At 40.9% G+C, this 22,384-nt stretch overlaps 2 protein-coding genes across 3 annotated transcripts in view; both read left to right on the forward strand.

The window, feature by feature from the left end:
* LOC110485708 (activating transcription factor 7-interacting protein 1) overlaps positions 1-3,634 on the forward strand; it is a 60,892-nt gene extending 57,258 nt beyond the window's left edge. For both annotated transcript variants that reach the window (XM_021556846.2, XM_036940349.1), the window contains exon 14: positions 2,618-3,634. In XM_021556846.2, the coding sequence (XP_021412521.2) occupies positions 2,618-3,100 (483 nt within the window). In that variant the 3' untranslated portion in view covers positions 3,101-3,634. The remainder of the gene's footprint in view (positions 1-2,617) is intronic.
* A 5,078-nt stretch (positions 3,635-8,712) lies between these two features.
* Positions 8,713-22,384, forward strand: part of LOC110485710 (glutamate receptor ionotropic, NMDA 2B) — a 126,740-nt gene continuing 113,068 nt past the window's right edge. Inside the window, exons 1-2 of the mRNA XM_036940350.1 lie at positions 8,713-10,918; positions 16,489-16,996. Of these exons, the coding sequence (XP_036796245.1) occupies positions 16,988-16,996 (9 nt within the window). The 5' untranslated portion in view covers positions 8,713-10,918; positions 16,489-16,987. The remainder of the gene's footprint in view (positions 10,919-16,488; positions 16,997-22,384) is intronic.

A 22,384-nucleotide genomic window follows, 5' to 3' on the forward strand; every position in this document is an offset into this window, starting at 1 on the left:
GGAATGCCAATCCTATGCCTCCATTTCAGAGTCCCTCCGGCATGACGAGCGTGCCGTGTGGACTCATCTGAAGCCTTTCTTGGATGATAGGAAGGGAAAAAAACATCCCCAACCACACTACATGCATGAGTGATGGCCCCGTCACGCAATATAGAAATAAAAATAATTTCTACCTCTTGAGCATGGTGTCATTTCTCATGGGTTTCAAAGAGGATTCTATTTTTTGAGAAGTCCCATGGAAAAGGTGCTCTTGATGGGGTCGGTGGTTCAATTAAACGTTGTGTAGATGAGTTTGTCAAAAAGGGCGATGACCTCCAGAGCCCAAAGGAGCTCTACACCATGCTGGAGAAAACGCAGTCAAGCGTAAAGTATTTCTGGATTGAGGATGAGATTAACCGATTCTGATGAAGCAGTTCCAAATTAGTTGCCAGCTGTCAAATAAACCTTAAAAATCCACCAGATCATCGCAAAGGAACCTGGAAAGATCCACCATCGAGAGGTGTCCTGCTTCTGCTCCCGAGCAGGTAACCCCTGTGAGTGCAATGCTCCAACAGAGGTGGACTTTCAGAACCAAAATGCAGAAGCAGAACCACCAGAGGACTTAAAAGGAAAGTTCATAATAGTCAATTATGATTACCAGCCATTTGTTGGCCAAGTTTTGAAGGTTGTAGGAGAGGAGATGGAAATCAGTTGCATGCAACAAGCAGCTGAAAGAAATAATTAATTTGCGTGGCCCCAAGTTCAGGACATCACATACTACTTCAAATCGGATGTCCAAGCAGTAATCTCCCAACCAGACCCATGTACTACAACACGAAGGAATTCAAAACTTTGCAACTCTGACTGGGAAAAGTTTACCAAATTCCAAGTTACACACCAGTTAGGCTACAGAATACTACATAGGCCTACACAAGAAAACGACCAACACAAGCAATCTAAAAATAAATAGATGTTTTAAAGATGTTATTGAATGATGAGTTCAATTTGAGAACGTTGATGAGTTCCATTTGATGTTCAAACAATATATTTGGTTAATATTCTGATATATATTCAGAATACAGAAATTGTTTTTTTTTTATGTTGGTGTAATAATTGTTTATGCATTTTCTTTCAAATGCCTGATGTAATGTCATGACATTACTTTGAGAACGATATCCACTGTTTCGTAATGATTTTAAGCAAAACTACAGTTTTTTGCCCAATGTTTATGGAATGTTTTTAATGAATGCTTTGTTTGAAATGTTCAATGCTGATTTAATCCTGTGAATTAAATTGTACCTCGTGTCAGTTAAACTATGTTGTATAGTAAAACCCATGTTCTTTGTGTGTGTGGCGTATGAGTCATTTCTCTCTCTCTCTCTCTCTCTCTCTCTTATGGAAGAGATTTAAGTTCAGCTAGCCTGCACATTTTAAACATCTTATCCTGTTTTTTACAAAGTTTTATAACAACAACAAAATAGCTAAAAGAAAAATACTATTTCTGCTACTAATAATAGTTTATAGGATCATTATTGTTGTTGCTTAAGGATCACATTTAATCAATATTTGAGAGCCATAGTGATATGTGTCATTCGGTGTAACAAAATATTGTCATACAGTATAACACCAGTATTTTATTAAAATCTTGCTTTTGTTGACTCAGAGAGACAAAAACAAATCTCAAAGGATGAAGTGAAAGATATTGTCATAGATTTTAGCATTTTTTTCAGTGTAAGGTAGGAAGTTTTGTAGAAAAAAAACTTCAACAAATTGAATTGTACCCGTGACACACAAAATATGTGGTATTCAAAAATAAAAGTGTCATTTTTTCTGGGTAGTTATATTTATGCCAGTCTAAGCATGGATATATAACCTTGTGGAAAAATGTATCACTAGCCCTTTAAACAGTGCCACTTAATATAATGTTTACATACCCTACATTACTCATCTCATATGTATATACTGTACTCTGTACCATCTACTGCATATAGCCATCTTTATGTAATACATGTGTCACTAGCCACTTTAAACAATGGCACTTTTATACGTTTACATACCCTACATTACTCATCTCATATGTGTATATATACTGTACTCGATACCATCTACTGCATCTTGCCTATGCCGTTCTGTACCATCACTCATTCATTTATCTTTATGTACATATTCTTCATCCCTTTACACTTGTGTGTATAAGGTAGTTGTTGTGAAATTGTTAGGTTAGATTACTCGTTGGTTATTACTGCATTGTTGGAACTACAGTTAATGCTACACTCGCATTAACATCTGCTAACCATGTGTATGTGACAAATAAAATTTGATTTGTAATTTTGAGGGGAAAAAACAGTGTTGAACTGAATTACATTTTACTAGGGTACATTCATATGAATCACACAAAAAATGAATTATTGGCTTTATTCTGGAATATAACTAATATAAGGGCGTAGGTGACACTCCAATGAACATTAAAAAAAATACTTTTAGGAATTGTAATTGCTGTTTTATTTTTTTCCTACTTTGAAAACCTTAAGTCTTTTACCTATATATTTTTATTTTTCGAAAGCTATACATTTGTGAAATGTTTTCCTGCATATTTCTTGCCCTAATTAATTTCCATCTCCTCTTGTTTCCCTCCCAGGACTCCCCATCCAAAGCACGCATGGGAAACAATACCACTCCAACCAAGCCCCCCCCTGTCACCCTGCCCCCGTTACCCTTGGCTCCCTTGCCTCCTGGCCGGCTACCCATGGAGGCCAACCAGACCACGCCCCCCCAGCAGCCCCAGCTGAAGTTGGCCAGGGTGCAAAACCAGAATGGCATCGTCCTGTCCTGGTGCGTGGCAGAGACTGACCTGACCTGTGCAGGGGTGGAAAGCTACCACCTGTACGCGTACCACCAGGACAACGCTGGGTCGGCCGGTAATGGCCCTGGAGCGGGGCAGCACTGGAAGAAGATTGGGGAGGTGAAGGCACTGCCACTGCCCATGGCCTGTACCCTCACCCAATTTGTTTCTGGATCTACGTATTACTTTGCTGTCCGGGCCCGGGATGTGTACGGGCGCTTCGGGACTTTCTGTGAGCCGCAGTGCACTGACGTCATCAGCGCGACGACTCCTAGCTGAGCCAACCAGGAATGGAAAAGGCATTTCATGTGACAGGAAGTTGATAGCATTCCACCTGCTTCTTTTTTAAGGTGTTCTGGAGGACCCTGACTGAGATTGCTTTAGTGTTAACACTTGTGAACGTACACAAACACACACCATGAGAAAACATCTAAATGTACACTGTTGGACTCCAGACTACTCTGATTGGAGAAAGGATATGGCAACGGTTATCGTTGTGCCTATCGTTGTATATTCTTTGTGAGTTAAGCTATTGTACATAAGTGAATTGTTCCCCATGGCAGGTCAGATATTTATATGTTGACTTCTGTTACCCTTGTCCAGATGTTTTTATTATAATTTTTTTTTTTTTTGGCTTTATAAAAAATAAGTAAAAGAAAATACATTTTAACGTTCACAGAAATTGCACAGGAATGCAACATCGGTGTTAGAACTTAAATGATGTTAGAACGATGATAGTAATTTTGTATGTATTGTCTGGTAACCAGACTTAATAGGAATGACAAATTCAATAAAACGTTTTATTGGAAAGTTTACAAGTGTTGAGATTCATTTTGTTAGCCTGTGTTTACACAGCTGTCCCCATTACACAGCTGTACCCCAATCTTGTCTGTTTTACATGTGACCCATATTTGCTCGTTCTCACTGATGTAGCCTCTGAAATAGCCCGCAGACGCAATGCTCATTTACTGCCACAGTTCCTTTACATTTTTGGGTGATTGTCTTGTCGGCATTGAAATTGTATATGAATTGAGAATCACATAAGAATATGGTAAGAATCGGAACAGATTCCATGTTTTTGCTGATGTTTACACAATTGGGAAAAGGTCAGATATGAATCGGATATGCCCAAACATAAGAATTTGTTGTGCTGTGTAAACCAGGCAGATTTCATGGCTGTGTTTGCACAGGCAGCCCAATTGTGTCAATTACAGTGGGGCAAAAAAGTATTTAGTCAGCCACCAATTGTGCAAGTTCTCCCACTTAAAAAGATAAGAGAGGCCTGTAATTTTCATCATAGGTACACTTCAACTATGACAGACAAAATGAGAAAAAAAATCCAGAAAATCACATTGTAGGATTTTTAATGAATTTATTTGCAAATTATGGTGGAAAATAAGTATTTGGTCACCTACAAACAAGCAAGATTTCTGGCTCTCACAGATCTGTAACTTCTTCTTTAAGAGGTTCCTCTGTCCTCCACTCGTTATCTGTATTAATGGCACCTGTTTGAACTTGTTATCAGACACCTGTCCACAACCTCAAACAGTCACACTCCAAACTCCACTATGGCCAAGACCAAAGAGCTGTCAAAGAACACCAGAAATAAAATTATAGACCTGCACCAGGCTGGGAAGACTGAATCTGCAATAAGTAAGCAGCTTGGTTTGAAGAGATCAACTCTAGGAGCAAATATTTGGAAATGGAAGACATACAAGACCACTGATAATCTCCCTCGATCTGTGGCTCCACGCAAGATCTCACCCCGTGGGGTCAAAATGATCACAAGAACGTTGAGCAAAAATCCCAGAACCACACACACCTAGTGAATGACCTGCAGAGAGCTGGGACCAAAGTAACAAAGCCTACCATCAGTAACACACTACGCCGCCAGGGACTCAAATCCTGCGGTGCCAGACGTGTCCCCCTGCCTAAGCCCGTACATGTCCAGGCCCGTCTGAAGTTTGCTAGAGAGCATTTGGATGATCCAGAAGAAGATTGGGAGAATGTCATATGGTCAGATGAAACCAAAATATAACTTTTTGGTAAAAACTCAACTCGTCGTGTTTGGAGGACAAAGAATGCTGAGTTGCATCCAAAGAACACCATACCTACTGTGAAGCATGGGGGTGGAAACATCATGCTTTGGGGCTGTTTTTCTGCAAAGGGACCAGGACGACTGATCCGTGTAAAGGAAAGAATGAATGGGGCCATGTATCGTGAGATTTTGAGTGAAAACCTCCTTCCATCAGCAAGGGCATTGAAGATGAAAAATGGCTGGGTCTTTCAGCATGACGATGATCCCAAACACACCACCCGGGCAACGAAGGAGTGGCTTCGTAAGAAGCATTTCAAGGTCCTGGAGTGGCCTAGCCAGTCTCCAGATCTCAACCCCATAGAAAATCTTTGGAGGGAGTTGAAAGTCTGTGTTGCCCAGCAACAGCCCCAAAACATCACTGCTCTAGAGGAGATCTGCATGGAGGAATGGGCCAAAATACCAGCAACAGTGTGTGAAAACCTTGTGAAGACTTACAGAAAACGTTTGACCTTTGTCATTGCCAACAAAGGGTATATAACAAAGTATTGAGATAAACATGAGTTATTGACCAAATACTTATTTTCCACCATAATTTGCAAATAAATTCATTTAAAATCCTACAATGTGATTTTCTGGATTTTTTTTTCTCGTTTTGTCTGTCATAGTTTAAATGTACCTATGATGAAAATTACAGGCCTCTCTCATCTTTTTAAGTGGAAGAACTTGCACAATTGGTGGCTGACTAAATACTTTTTTGCCCCACTGTATTTGCAAAAAAAGCTGATCTGGTCAAAAAAGCTGGTAAAAAAAACCTATTAAAATATCAGAATTCGTCTGCCTGTGTAAACGCAGCCATAGAATCTGATCTTTTCACTTCCAATTTCAATTTTACCACCTCTATATGTGGATCTCAATCCTGATACAAACCATATCCTCCATATGCGACCTCTGTCTGGACGCTCAGATTCTTTTGATCTGAAGTGTTATTTTTTGCACATGACCTGCCATTATCATGACAACCACCCCAAAATGTAAAGGAACAGTGACAGGAAATGAGCATTGCATCTGTGTGCTATCTGGGATCATTGGGACTACTTCAGAGGCTACATCAGTTTGAACATGCAAATCGGATGTCGCATGTAAAACTGAGTAAACCAAAAGAAAAACGATTGGATGTAGAATGAAAGTCAGATTTGGGTTTTTAGAGTGGCTGTTAAAACACAGCCTTCGTGTCATAGCTTTATGTAGTGTACTGAAGTTTTCATTGATAGCTTTTATTACATACCTTTATGCATTCAATTGATTCAGTATTAGTCAATGTTGCAAGGAATTACTTGCATTGCAGACCAATATTCATGTTTCTTTCTCTCCAGCCGACAATCTGACATTAGGCTAATCTTATGGCACCTGGAGGTACTTTTATAGACGTTTCCTGTCAGCAGCTAAAGAGATCCGGAGGGTGGCAGCCATTCAGAAACGCACCAATAAAGCTGTCATTATCCAACACTGACACCAGCTTCCATGACCATCCATCTCCTCACATGATCTACAAGAGTGGCACTTAAGGTATGAAAGGCTGACTGACACTTGTGTGTTTCCCCCCTATTGTCCTGTATATGAACATGTGCTATGAATAAAGCACTGCACGACATGAGGATGTTCTATTCCAGAAGCATGATAAGATTCCACAGCTGGTGCTTTGGAGTGCTGAAAGAATTCTCAGACAAGCTGTGAAGTTGGGAGGTCAGGAATAAGGTGTTTATTAGGTTTTATATTTGTAAGCCTAGCTGTCGTTAGTAGGTATTTAACATAGAGATAGATAGAGGACTCCTCTTTATATCTGCGCCATTATAGCATCTGTGACAGCATGGGCAGAGCCATTGAGGCTACAACCCATAGGAATCCCCACCCAGTTGACTACTTTAACTTCTTGACGCACCCATCTCGTTAGCGGGATCATTTTCATCAACACCCGCTGAATTGCAGCGCGCCAAAATTAAATTACTAAACATATTTAATTTTCATTAAATCACAAGTGCAATATAGCAAAACACAGTTTAGCTTGTTGTTAATCCACCTGGCGTGTCAGATTTCAATACAGCTTTTCGGCGAAAGCATAACAAGCGTTTATGTAAGAACATCTCTCCCAGTCGACAAAATATTACAACGAGACTCCCAGTTACACCCAGTTATTTTTATATCCAAAATACCTCCATTTGTTTGGCGCGTTATGTTCAGAAATCCACAGGCTCGAGCGGTGACGACATCGCAGATGAAAATTCCAAATAGTATCCGTAATGTCCACAGAAACATGTCAAACGTTTTTATAATCAATCCTCAGGTTGTTTTAAAAATATATAATCGATAATATATCAACCGGGACTGTCACTTTTTCAATAGGAGAGGGAGAGACAATGGCTGCCCCACTTTGTTGCGCAAGCAAATCTCTGCGAACACCCAGCTATCCACTGACGCGATGTTATCTTTCTTGCTAATTTTTCAAAATAAAAGCCTGAAACTATGTCTAAAGACTGTTGACACCTTGAGGAAGCCATAGGAAAAGGAATCTGGTTGATATCCCTTTAAATGGAGCGAAGGCAGGCTATGGAACATGGAGCTTTCAAAATAGATGCCACTTCCTGGTTTGATTTCCCTCAGGTTTTCGCCTGCAATATCAGTTCTGTTATACTCACAGACAATATTTTGACAGTTTTGGAAACGTTAGAGTGTTTTCTATCCTAATCTGACAATTATATGCATATTCTAATTTCTGGGTCTGAGAAATAGGCAGTTTCAAATGGGTATGTTTTTTTGCCAAAAACAAAAATCCTGCCCCCTACACTCAAGAAGTGATGGTGGAAGCCCTCAATGGTTTCTCTGTAATACTGCCAGCCACCTAGCAATTTTATGAAGATTACTTTAGCTAGCCCAGGTAAGTCCCCAATCTCTCAACCTCATAACCAGCTACCAAGAAGCCATTTCAGGCTATCAATCGAGTTATAGTAACTAGCTTGTCTAACTATCTTAGCTGGCAAGCCTGCTGGCAATGTTGGTAGACTTTAGAAAAGCAAGCAATTACTAAATGTACTGAATAAGACTCAATCTTTTATACAGATGTTATCAGAGATGCAGAAAAGCATATTTAGTTTCTTTAAAAAAAGATCACCACCAGTCAGGAGGATACAGGCAGCTCAGGAGTTATGCTTAGATATACAGGAAAATATATATATATATATTTTTTACATAGAATTAAGCATAATGATTAGGGCTCTAGATTGCAGGAAAAGGCTTTATCAGGTGTTAGAAACAGCCTTCCTCAAGTACTTTGTGCCCACACAGATTTTTAGGAGTGCATGACGCCCCTGAACACGATGTTAGTTAAAAAATAACAAAATGTCAGGTAGCAGGTGTTCATTATCGACAATAGGGGGAGCCATTCTCCTTATTATATTAGATTTTCCTAGACATTTGTTGCAAATGAGAACCTGCATCCCTTTAATTCAAAATCCTATAGAGGGACCCACCTCCACACATCTCTCTCTCTCTCTCTCTCTCTCTCTCTCTCTCTCTCTCTCTCTCTCTCCCTCCCTCCCTCCCTCCCTCCCTCCCTCCCTCCCTCCCTCCCTCCCTCCCTCCCTCCCTTCCTTCCTTCCTCTCTCTCTCTCTCTCTCTCTCTCTCGCTCTCTCCACCCCCCTCCCTCCCTCCCTCCCTCCCTCCCTCTCTCTCTCTCTCTCTCTCTCTCTCTCTCTCTCTCTCTCTCTCTCTCTCTCCCCCCCTCCCTCCCTCTCCCCCTCTCTGGTCTCTAGTAGAGGAGGGGGTGGACAGCGAGTCAGCGCACTTTGAGATCTACGTTCTAAGGCAGATGGAGGTGCCAGTTGTACGTTGTCTCTAGCTCTGGGTAGTACCTAAGCATGCTGCCTGTTTGACACGTTTAACAGTTGTCCCGGAGAAGGCTTTACGCCTTAAATAACTGGAAGGCTCCTGGTTTTGACGGAAAAGGAAGAGATGAAGAAGATTTGTAACAGTTGGAGAAATTACTGATAACCCTCCTCTCAGCTCACACAAACCGCCAAAACGGAAGGCTTTGGAGTATTCAATTTTTTTTTCCGTTGTATGTTTTTTCTCTTCCTTATCGTGGTGCTGGGAGGTGCTTCATCTTTTCATATATTCGCTCTCTCCATCATTTGCCTCCTCATTTATTTCTCCATCTACCTGCTGTACAATTTCCTCTATTTATGAGTGAGAGAGAGAGGAGGGGGAGTTTTTATTTTTATTTTGAGACTTTTTTTCTTTCCTGTCTCTTTCCTCTCTCCCTCCTCACCATTCCATCCTTTTCGATCCTTATTCCTTTCCTTCTCTCCTCTACCCTTTTCCACCAGTTCTCCACAGCACATTCCTCTCCCTCTCTTTCTCTGTCTTTAAACTCAGATGTAAATTAACTTGGACTGAATTTTTTAAAGAAAGAGACAACTAAACAGCAACTCTTCATCAATGACTCCTTTTCCCCCATTTCCCTTCTCTTCCTCCTCTGGTCCTTCCTCACCCACATCCTATGCATCACAATTTTGCGGGATTCTTAAATTGGTAACTCTAGGTAGGTTTACTATTGTTTAGTGTCTGTCTATCTGTCTGTCTGTGTGTGTATTTGTGTGTGCTTTACGTATACATAAAACACACATACACACACACTCACACACTAAACTATGGCGAAAAGGAGAGAGATTATATCTGGTACTCATATTCAGTTGATGTTGGTCTCACAATTCTCCCATGCCCATTCTTTTGCCGCGTCAGTTCAGTCAAACTTCATCCATTTTTAATTGTTGTCTTTGAGGAATACAGTTATCTATCTTGGCGTTTTCTCTGTCTCGCCTTATACATTGCATTTCTCATATGTACCTGATGCCATTTTGAGTCTTAATTGGAAGATTAGCAGAAAATGACTACGTTTTCCCTGAAGTTTTGACTTGTGATTTAGCAAACTATGTATTTGGACAGAAACTTGAAAACTGCCAGTGTTGGGTAAGGTATTATTGGACCCCTATGGTTATTTCTGGTTGTTTGGCATATCACGATTAATGCTTGATTTTCAATTTCTTTCATTCAACTGGTCCATCATCTGTATTTAGCATTTCTCACCCCCACCCACCCACTTGCCCCCCCCCCCCCTCTCTCTCCATTAATTATTGACACGCACACATTACCCAAAAGTAATAAACGTCCCATACCAATTTCCCTTTTAGTATTCAATTCCATTTGTTTCTGCATCCCCCTCCTTATTTCGGTTTGATGTTTTTTCAACTAGAATGGACAGTTCTCCATTAATTGTCTCTGAAGCTGTTTCTTCCCCTTCCTTGTATTCCACCTCTCTTGTATCTCAAAAGGCACGTAAATCAGGAAAGACTTCCGGGCTTAGTTGTTGAAAAGTAGATTAAAAAGCTTGTAAAGCCTTGGATTGCGACACATCTGAAGAACACTGTTCACAGTGTGTGTGTAGGTTTGAAATAGTGACAGACTGATAGACAGATAAGAATAGAAATCAGTAGGAGAAGAATGTTGTTCATCTCATTGCACTCCATCTCTCTCTGTCAAATTCCCTTCTTTTTTTATGATGTTTCTTCTCAGCATCTGAGTTGTATGTCTTATGGGAGATCCCTTTTCAATCATCAACATCACCAGTTCATCCAAAATAAGTTATTAATGTAGCTCTTGTGTGTCCATTGGGAACACACGCACCCACACACACACACACACACACACACACACACACACACACACACACACACACACACACACACGCACAGTTTATGGCAAACAATTTCAATCAATAGCATTCACATCTTCAACTTTTGTCTTTTTTCTTCTTCTTGTGGATTGAAAAGGGGGTTCAATTCAAACAAACCCTCCATGTTTATTGCTTTGAGCGGGATTTCACCATGAAGGACTAAGGAACCCACACCACATTTTGTGTTTTCAAGTGGCAGCTCTGTCTTTACTGTTGTCCCACTCCTCTGATCACCATTAAATTAATAGTGAGTTACAGACAAGAGTTAAATAGGTGAGTAGTGGATTGAACTGTGTGTGTGTCCGTGCCTCTGCTTGCATGTATGGTGTGTGTGCTTGCATGCGTGTGAGAGAGAGTATAAGTGTGTGTGCTTGCAGGCGTGTGAGAGAGAGTATAAGTGTGTGTGCTTGCAGGCGTGTGAGAGAGAGTATAAGTGTGTGTGCTTGCAGGCGTGTGAGAGAGAGTATAAGTGCATGTGTGTGTTGTGCACACTAGCATGTAGGGTTGTCTGTGTGTGTATTCCGGATGAACTTTGATTAGTAGGTTACGTTCTAACGGGGTGTACAGTATCCTTTTAGATCTATCCTCACCACACTGTCTTATCACAGCTTCTGATCTTGATAAGTGTTCTATACATTTACCCTCTACATGAACTGTACTGTATAGAACAGCTCTTTGTGTCATCCAGGGTTGCCCAACTGCTGGCCTTCGGGCCGAATTTGGCCTGGGGGTGGTTTGATTTGGCCCCCCAAGTTTGAGCTAAAACACATAAAAGACTGTAAAAACACCAGGAAATGATCTCCAAGTGATTTGAATTTTGGAACGCATTTCCCAGGCGTAGAGAGACACGTGATCATATATAAATATAAGCAAGGTTTGAAAATGTTATGTTTTAGTCAAATATTATATCTGTTTGGGCTTCTTGCAGTCAATTTGCTGTCTAGGAATGATTTGTAATTATGTTCCGGCCCCCCGACCATCCGCTCAAGAATCGTCCCGTGGCTGGATCTAGTTGATGATCACTGATGTGGTCTTTAGGCCTGCCCCTCCTCTCCTGTCCATCTAAACACATTGTTTTGTGTCTATATATAATGCACATGCACAGTAGGCTACAATGCAGAGTGATACTGTTCATGTATAGATTGTAGGATCCTAATTTGATCACTTTTGTTGCTGAGAAGTATTGAGCTTTGTGATTTACATCAATTCACTGATAACCCACACTAACACAAAGTTCTATAAACTATATTGTACTTTTCATGTAGCTTGCTTTTGGCCAGTTTAATAACCTAACCACCGATCAAGCAACATTATGGACTAAACGTTGCAGTAGGATTATTTTGCTGTGGCAATATAGGTCAAATTAAGATCCCTGGTCTAGTATGGCTGCATTGTCTTCTTGGTTTGATCTATTTATCTTCATAGGGCACGATTCTGACCCGAGTTAAGTGCGTGTAAATTAACGTAATTCCCTTTTTATGTACCTTTCTTTCTATTAAGCATGAGAATAGTGTGCTGTTCATTTTGGATGGAGATGGAATAAATGAAGGTACAGCAGAGGTGTCTACAGATACACCGTATTCTGACCTTGATTTAATTCCCTAATAATTCCACCACCTTTACGCATAAGGAAGCCATGAATAAGGTCTAGCGAACCTACCGGTTCCAAGTGGAAAAAACATCTACTTCATGCACTGTAATTTACAATTAGATAAGATCTATTGATAAGAGCTATGTACGGTGCATTCAGGAGGCTCCCGAGTGGCGCAGCGGTCTAAGGCACCTCAGACATCTCAGTGATAGAGGCGTCACTACAGACCCTGGTTCAATTGCAGTCTGTATCACAACCGGCCGTGATTGGGAGTCCCATAGTGCTGCACACAATTGGCCCAGCGTCGTCCGGGTCAGGGTGTGGTGCAGGCCGTCATTGTAAATAAGAATTTGTTCTTAACTGACTTGAATAGTTAAATATAGGTTCAATAAAAATAAATGAATAACTCAATGTGGAAAAAGTCAAGGAGCTGATAGATTTGAGATGTTTAGGCATATAATTAAGACTAAGTCTTAAATATATGCCCATATTTTTATAATGTAAAATATTAGCCACTATCATTATCAACTTTCAGTAAGCCGAATAACAACACATATTCAACTGCCAATTTACTGTTAGTTCCCTTCAGTTGGTATAGACTACATTATCATTCCATTTAATTACGTTGTTTTGTTTACCTACATTAGAATCCTCTGCAAACGATGTCACAGCTTTTTGGTTGTTGCTGATCTTAAGCCATCCCTTTAAATATGGCGTGGCTTTAAGTTAGAACTTTTTTGACGGACATATATGATGTCTTCACTATAGTACAACTAAAGAAAAACCCTTGAATGAGTAGGTGTGTCCAAACTTTTGACTGGTTCTGTATATAATTAATGACATGTAGGCTCGTTAAATCGTTATGGAGTGGGCAGACCAAGCCTCGACATTTTGAACCCGACGCATTGTGCAATACTTGGCTGTGTCGTCACACAGTTCCATGGTTAGTGCAGGCAGTAGATGAGGGTATAACCTACTATTGTGCAGTGTTCTCCCTATTATAATTCTATGTACAGTTATCTTCCAACGTTACCATGGCTTGATGAACTGAATGTGGCAATTTTCAGAATGAATCAAACCACCGTTTTCTTTCTTTCGCTCATGAAGGCTCTCCAAACCAGTATTTTTTTATGATTCATAAATACTTTCCTAAGTTAAATAATATACAATATCAGAGCATTTTTAAATCTACCAATTGCATATATTTAGATGGCTTTCCTTCATTGATCCCTAATATTCTAAACCCGTTCGATATATTCTGTTGTGTCCGTCAACAAAATTCTAACTTAAAGCCACGCCGTATTTAAAGGGATGGCTTAACATAAATGTACTGACAACCATATTGAATAAAAACTATACAAGGAACTCTGTTGGCCAGCAAGTGGGAGGGTTTTCAGCAGTTGAATTACATTTATTGAGTGTGCACAAGGGAACCACACTTGCAAAGCCTGTTACGCACCTTCATAAGGTAAGTCTGAATACCAAGTGCATAGGAAAGGCGTGCTTAACGAATACGTCATTTCCTAAGTCGGAATCGGGCCCATATAGCCTAGCCTATATCTGTTATGTACAATACAGAGTGTACTTGTGAATGTAATTCATATTCCCCCAAAATGTGAAATTCTTGGCTTGCTTTTGTTTATTTTGATATTAGAGGCAGCATATATAACTGCCACAGCTCCTACATAGTCATTACCCAAGACCCAAGTATTGATCAACTAACTTTCATGTTATCTACAATTCTACAAAATGTCATTTAGTATCAAATCTGATTCTTATCTGAAGTGGTTGAAGTCAGTCGGTTGCAAAGTTTAAGTCAATGTCAAATGTTAGTGGATGTGAGATATAATTTTAAGTCCAGACTTTCCTTTACGAAGGCCTTGGATGAAGCTTTTTTAACTAATTCTCCTTCCTAGTCCTCCATCTCAATCATTAGAGTAAAAGTAGTCTCTCAAAGTTTCAGTGCGTTGATGTTAATTGAGTATAGTGTACTGTGGACCCAAGCAGTCTGAATGATTTAGGTAGGCTTTTAACCCAGCACAGTGAGGAGGGATGTCACTACGCTAGGAGAGTGAGCTCTTATTACTATTTATAATACACAATGTTCCTCCCAGGTACATTTTTTGACAATGTCTCTGTCTCAAATGGCACCCTGTTCCCTATATAGTACACTACCTCTGACGAGGGCCCACAGGGGTTTGGACGAAAGTAGTACACTGTATAGGTGATAGGGTGTCATTCGGGACTCAGACAATGTCTTCCTGTCTCTAACTCACAAAGGGCATCCATCCAGCCCTCCATCTCAGTTCTAAAGGATTAATGCTATATAAGCTGTGACGCATGGTGAGATTATGTTGCTGCATTTGAGAGACATGGCTAGGCTAGCCTATATGTTCAATTTGTGACATTTCTGGTCAATTCTGTAAAGACATGGTAATGGCTTGCATTTACTGTATGTAGGCTATAGACCTAGCACTTGTTATTGAGTCTCAAAGTGATTGACATTGTATGCCAGTAACTCACATATTTCCTTTATCATATGCTATGCGTTCCATTTTTGAAGGGGGCAAAGGAAGTTATAATTATGTATTTCGCAATGAGAATCCAATCTGCTGCCCTTTCCAGATAGATATTAATAATCAGTAGTTTTGTTTAATCCATTTTACTATCACCACAATATATCATATTGTATATTTCTGAATAATTGTCTTTGAAAGACGTTGTTTGATTGTAGTGAGGCTAGGGCTGGCCGGCTTACTTGCTTGTGGTACAGTATTTAATTGCCGAAGTGTGCGTATGTTTCTTTGAGCCCAATACATCGTTTGCAGTATTAATGTAATTTAAATACTACTGAAGGAGTTTGAGATAATTACAGTTGGAAAGAGAGAAAGATGGGTTTTGGAAATAAAATGTGTTGAATACATAATTTATCACTCTGCCAGGCAGGATAAAAATTCCTCACACAGTGATATCCTTTGACATTTTTCCCAGGGCTAAAATGTGTGTACACACACACACACACACACACACACACACACACACACACACACACACACACACACACACACACACTTCCTAGAGGGCAACATGGTAAAACACAGCGGGGAAATGCAGGACACAACCCATCTACAAAAGTGGGAAGGGATGAAGGCAGGAAGAGAACATGAGAGAATGATGCATATATTACACGGACAAGATCAGAGACTAGTGGGTGTTAGGCCAAAGTTACTTCTTGAATACATATCATCAAAATTGGCAAAGTGCTTCCTATTTGTTTAACCCATTTTATATGTCTGTTGTGTATGGAACTTTTTCCAGAAATCTATTGTTGAATGTATTGAATGTTAGGCTCAAGTTAAATCTACCCATTACAAACCTTGAATACTTAAAGGGCCAATGCAGCTGTTTGTTTTTCAATATTAAATCACTTATTGGTAGCAATCTAGTACCTTACTGTGATTGTTATTAATTAAAATAGCAACAAACTCAACAAAAATAGCTTTTTAGCAAATATAAATTTCTCAAGCAAGAATTTTGCTAGGACTGTTATTGGTAGAGAGGTTTGGAACAATTTTTCTTATTTGGCTATTAACTCATTTACTGCCTGGTGATAGGCAGACCAAAACTCCATCCCACCAAAACAGACGGCCTTTCAAAAAGCTCTTACACTTAAAGGGCATTATTGTAATTGTCACAATTTCTCAGTGTTATTCCAACCTGTGGAAATATACATAAAACCCAGGATAATCAAGTTTTTGACTTCACTGGGCCTTTAATGTCAACATTGGCAAAGTGGTTACTACTATATGTTTTACACATTTCGTATGTCTGTCAATGTAAGATATGGAATATTTTCTGAAATACGATTTTAAAAAGTGGTATTAAATGTTAGGCCAGAGTTGAATCCAACCAACAGACAAAATGAACTAAGTACCATTTTTCTTTTGCACACATTTTGTACTGTCTGTCAATGTATAATATGGAACTTTTATAACATGTGATAAGGAGATAAATCACACTGCATAATTGTGTTTTGGCCAAGAGCCAATCCATAAATCAGAAAGGATTTGAATTCAGATTGTGAAGTGAAAGGTGAAAAGCTGTGTTAAAAGCCTTGAACCTCTGAAGCAATTGACTTGTGTATACAAACGACACAAAAGAATTCACCATTAAGCAGAGAAACATTCGCCATAACAGATCATGTCTGGTTATTGACCATCTCTCTGTCTCCCTCCTCTCCTCTCTCCCCCAGTCTTGACAAAGACCCAACGTACAGACAGATGATGGTGACTAAATAAACGAGGGGAGCGACAGAAGACACGGAAAAAGGGAAGGAGGAAGACATGCTCTAATCTCCGCATTGCCACGGCAACCGTTGTTCACACACACACACACAGAGTTGTCAGAGGAAACCTCGTCGCGCTGTATCCTCCAGTGGAAGAAGACGGGAGGATGAGTCAGACGACAGGAGACGAATGAGAGAGCGCCTCGCCCCTCTCCATCTCTTTCTCCATTCGTCATTTCTCTATTTATTTTTTGAGTTCTCCTTACACACTCAAACTTGACACACGCACACTTGTTCAATCCCGGTGCTCATCCCTCACTCCATAAGCCCTCTTCACGTCTACTCCTCTCTGCACGGCTTCATCTGTTCATCCTTCCCTCCACCCGGTGCTATGAGAGGAGTAGTTGGGTCCCAGACCACACCACCATGCCAGTTCTGAAGAGTAGAGAGGAGATCTGGGCTGGCAATGTACAAGGTAGGACCCCCCAAGGCCTTTTACTCTTGACCTTTTCTCTCTGTTTCACAGATGCAGTCCATCAGTCTTAGGCCCGAAATTCAATCAAACCTGCAATGTTTATTACATGTACATTGTAGTCATTTAGCAGATGCTCTTATCCATTCATCTTAAGCTAGCTAGGTGGGACAACCAGTACATTTCCGCCCTATAAAGTAGCTATCAGCAAAGTCAGAGCTGGCAAGGGAGAGGAGAAAAAGCCAAGTGCGAGTGTTAGTTCACGAAATGCATTTAAAAACATATATAATTCTGAAGTGTATTCGATAATAAACTATTATCCGTGAACATACACACTTGTTATTGTGAAAACTGGACGCATCCACCCATGAGCGGAATGTACCTGGTAGTAGCGGTGGTTTTTGAAGAGAAAGAGCGGCTGCCTAAATATCACAATGCAGGTTCGATTGAAAAGCCTTCCGTTTCTTTATGTGTGATACAATATCCACATGAGGCTGAATGTGTAACTGTCTGCCTTTGAAAGGGCTTATTTACATGACTTTTGTGAACAGTAATGATCTAATATGACCGGTAAAGCCAAAGTCCCCTCTTTTGGCCGTCAGCAACCAATGTTATTCCTTTTTGTACTCCATTTAGTATGTACAAACAGTCATTGCTCATGTTATTTAAATCTAGAACCATTCGTTTTCAGTACCAGCGAGATCGAGAGAAAAGCGTGAAGTAGAGAATGAAACTAGAAACGGATAAAGGGTGAGAATGGAGGATGAAGGAAGAAAGAGTTAGGAGAGCGTAGAGGAAGAAAGGACTAATTGTCTTCCTCTCTCTCTCTCCCTGGGGTGGGCGTAGAGGGAACTAAAAGTGGAAGGAAAACTGGAAGTGAATGAGAGCTGGGGGGGGGACACACAGAGACAGGTTTATCTAATAGTGGATGTAGAGACTGGAAGTGAGACAGAGAGACAGGTTTATCTAATAGTGGATGTAGAGACTGGAAGTGAGACAGAGAGACAGGTTTATCTAATAGTGGATGTAGAGACTGGAAGTGAGACAGAGAGACAGGTTTATCTAAAAGTGGATGTAGAGACTGGAAGTGAAAGGGAGCAGGGGGGGGGGGGGGTAACACAGAGACAGGTTTATCTAATAGTGGATGTAGAGACTGGAAGTGAGACAGAGAGACAGGTTTATCTAATAGTGGATGTGGAGACTGGAAGTGAGACAGAGAGACAGGTTTATCTAATAGTGGATGTGGAGACTGGAAGTGAGACAGAGAGACAGGTTTATCTAATAGTGGATGTGGAGACTGGAAGTGAGACAGAGAGACAGGTTTATCTAATAGTGGATGTGGAGACTGGAAGTGAGACAGAGAGACAGGTTTATCTAATAGTGAATGTGGAGACCGGAAGTGAGACAGAGAGACAGGTTTATCTAATAGTGAATGTGGAGACTGGAAGTGAGACAGAGAGACAGGTTTATCTAATAGTGGATGTGGAGACTGGAAGTGAGACAGAAAGACAGGTTTATCTAATAGTGGATGTGGAGACTGGAAGTGAGACAGAGAGACAGGTTTATCTAATAGTGGATGTGGAGACTGGAAGTGAGACAGAGAGACAGGTTTATCTAATAGTGGATGTGGAGACTGGAAGTGAGACAGAGAGAGAGGTTTATCTAATAGTGGATGTGGAGACTGGAAGTGAGACAGAGAGACAGGTTTATCTAAAAGTGGATGTGGAGACTGGAAGTGAGACAGAGAGACAGGTTTATCTAATAGTGGATGTGGAGACTGGAAGTGAGACAGAGAGACAGGTTTATCTAATAGTGGATGTGGAGACTGGAAGTGAGACAGAGAGACAGGTTTATCTAATAGTGGATGTGGAGACTGGAAGTGAGACAGAGAGACAGGTTTATCTAATAGTGGATGTGGAGACTGGAAGTGAGACAGAGAGACAGGTTTATCTAATAGTGGATGTGGAGACTGGGAGTGAGACAGAGAGACAGGTTTATCTAATAGTGGATGTAGAGACTGGAAGTGAGACAGAGAGAGAGGTTTATCTAATAGTGGATGTGGAGACTGGAAGTGAGACAGAGAGACAGGTTTATCTAATAGTGGATGTGGAGACTGGAAGTGAGACAGAGAGACAGGTTTATCTAATAGTGGATGTGGAGACTGGAAGTGAGACAGAGAGACAGGTTTATCTAATAGTGGATGTGGAGACTGGAAGTGAGACAGAGAGACAGGTTTATCTAATAGTGGATGTGGAGACTGGGAGTGAGACAGAGAGACAGGTTTATCTAATAGTGGATGTAGAGACTGGAAGTGAGACAGAGAGAGAGGTTTATCTAATAGTGGATGTAGAGACTGGAAGTGAGACAGAGAGCAGGAGAGATGGACAGGGAACAGAAAGGTAATCAAACAGACAGACAGAGAGACCGAGGCCCAATTTTGATAAACTCTGATATCTACTGGGTGAAATTCCACAGTGTGCCATCACAGCAGCAAGACCTGTTGCCACAAGAAAAGGGAAACCAGTGAAGAGCCAACACCATTGTAAATACAACCCATATTTATGTTTATTTATTTTCCCTTTTGTATTTTAACCATTTGCACATCGTTACAACATTATATATAGACATAATATGACATTTGAAATGTCTTTTGGAACTGTTTACTGTTCATTTTTGTTGTTTATTTGACTTTTGTTTATTATCTAGTTCACTTGCTTTGGCAATGTTAACATACAGTATGTTTCCCATGCCAATGAAGCCCTTGACTTGAGAGGGGCAGGGAGAGACAGACAGACTGAATGAAACATTTATCTGACTGAGGATGGAGGTCTCAGACAGAGGTTACGTCTCAAATGACATCCTATTCCTTATAATGGGCACTACTTTTGACCAGAGCCCTATGGGGCAAAAATATTGCACTAAATAGGGAATAGGGTGCCATTTGGGACACAGACAGATAGATTGGGAACGGGAGCGTGCGACCCAGAAGGAGCTTGTTTGTGGAGCTGGTTTGGTTTGTGGTGGATTACGTGTTCTCTTGTTCTCTTGCCGGGCTTAGTGGTGTGGCAGCCCCCTTCTGTGAGCAGTAGCTTGTGACCAGAGTGTGTCTGTTTGTGTGTGTGTGTGTGTGTGTGTGTGTGTGTGTGTGTGTGTGTGTGTGTGTGTGTGTGTGTGTGTGTGTGTGTGTGTGTGTGTGTGTGTGTGTGCGCGCGCGTGCGTTGAGAGAGAGTGGCAGCAGTGCATCATGGCCACAGACAGACGACCTGGCAGGCAACTCTATTGGCTTCTGGCTTCATTTGACTGGCTTTACAAATATTGATGGAGTCATTAAAGGATTAAGGGGACTCGAAGTGCAGGCTGACAGGTTTTTGTGTGTACTCGAATGTATCGGACAGTGTGCGTGTCGGTTTGTTTGTGAGAGAGAGACATGTACAAGTATTCCTTGTGGTCAAAGTTAAAGGCATTTAAATAGTTATTTTCTTACTCTAGACTTTTTCTGGTCCTTTTCTCATTCCTCTTTGAACCTGTAATGCATCACCATCTCCCAAGTATAGACTTTTCCCGAACGACCATCAGTGTATTGACCCATCGTCGATGACGAAAATGTATGCCCTCACTAACTGTCGCTCTAATAAGAGACGATCATCTGACTCCCACCCACTCACCGTTTGCTTCTCTGTGATGAAAATATTCATTCCAAATGTCTCTCTTTTTCTACCTCTCTCTCTTTTTTCCCCACCACCACTGCCAGTCATGTGTGACTGTCTTTGAAGGTAGGATGGAAGGTCTAAGAATAGCATAGATGGGCCCCATCACTGTGATACTGCTGCAGCCCACATACTGTAGCTTCTTAGAGGGCCATTCTTTCTCACGCTCTCACTCATATCAGCATTCCTTCAACACGTATCCCTCTTAACAGGCAACCGAATATACTTATAGTGTAGGTGTTTTGATACAATTTATAGGATAGGGACTTTGAATAGAAAAAAATGCATCTTCACTGAAATATCCTGGCTTCTTAATATAATAGTATATGCTGTTTAGCAGACACGTTTATCCAAAGCGACTTAGTCTTGCTTGCATACGTTTTACGTACAGGTGGCCCTGGGAATCGAACCCACTGTCCATGTTCTACCAACTGAGCTACAGAGGACCACTTCTTTTGACTTGAGTCAATGCAGCACAGTGAGAGTCTAATCGGTTGGTTACTGATCCCCTCTCTTTGGCAGTTTGTTCTGTAAATGACATGATCGGAATGTCTTGGTCGTCGTAGATTCTTAGAGTGCCATATCAGCTCAACTCATCAGCATGCCTTGAATTGCCCCTTCGATACCTATTTCCCTTAATAGGCTACCTGATATCCTCCTCCTCCTCTGTGTCCCAAATGGCATTCTATTCCCTATGTACTGCACTACTTTTGACCAAAAGGAAGTGCACTAAACAGGGAATATGGTGTCATTTGAGACACAACCCTAGTCTAGGTGCTTGGATAAAATTGATAGGCTAGGGTGTATACTGCTTTTGAATAGAGAAATGTTTCCATTGAAATATCTTGGCTTCTCTTGACTTGAGTCAATGCAGCACACTGTGAGTCTAGTTGGTTATATGATCAGAATGTATAGATGCTGTGCGAAAACATTTTGTTGTTGAAGTTGTCACTGTTCCCTGTCACGCCGACGGAACCTCTTTTGAAGCCGCTTTTTGACAGGCAGACAGAGTTACAGCGAGAAGGGAGAGAGAGAGAGAGAGAAAGAGAAGGGAGAGAGAGAGGTGAAGAGGGAGAGAAATGGAGAGGGGTTAGAGAGAGTCAGGTTTTTCAGAGACAGAGAGGCAGAACAAAAGGGAAGTGTGGCTCGTTGAGAGAGGGGTGGCGGTATAGAGAGAGAGTGACAGAGGGAGGGTATGATACCAGAACAGGTTGAAGGAATAAGGGAAGTAACATTTGATGAATTACAAATGAGAGAGAGAGAAAAGAGAAGAACTGGGATCATCATGTGTTGTGCAGGTGACTCTTCAGAGAAGGAACGATAGTGAGAGGATAATGATACATTTAACGGAGGAGATAAAGAGGGTGAAAGAGATTCGTAGATGGAGTGTGATCTAACCAGGCTACAGTAGAGTACATGCCATGAAGATAAAGCATGATACTCCTCTGTAGTTTCAAACCTCCGTGACAAACTCTTTCCCCAAGGGACCTATCCACAAAAGAACACGAAGAGCCTATGTGACCGTTAGTATGCTGTGGGTGATTCCATTGTATTCAAGTTAGCAGTGCACTGTGGTGACCATATAAGAGGTTTACTAGCCAAACCAGGAGTATCGCTAATTTATAGAACACTTGAAATCAGGGGTTGGAACCAAAGTTATTTTCCAATTGTTTTGTTGTGAACA

Source organism: Oncorhynchus mykiss, chromosome 13, assembly GCF_013265735.2.
Source record: "Oncorhynchus mykiss isolate Arlee chromosome 13, USDA_OmykA_1.1, whole genome shotgun sequence".
Classification (NCBI taxonomy): domain Eukaryota; kingdom Metazoa; phylum Chordata; class Actinopteri; order Salmoniformes; family Salmonidae; genus Oncorhynchus; species Oncorhynchus mykiss.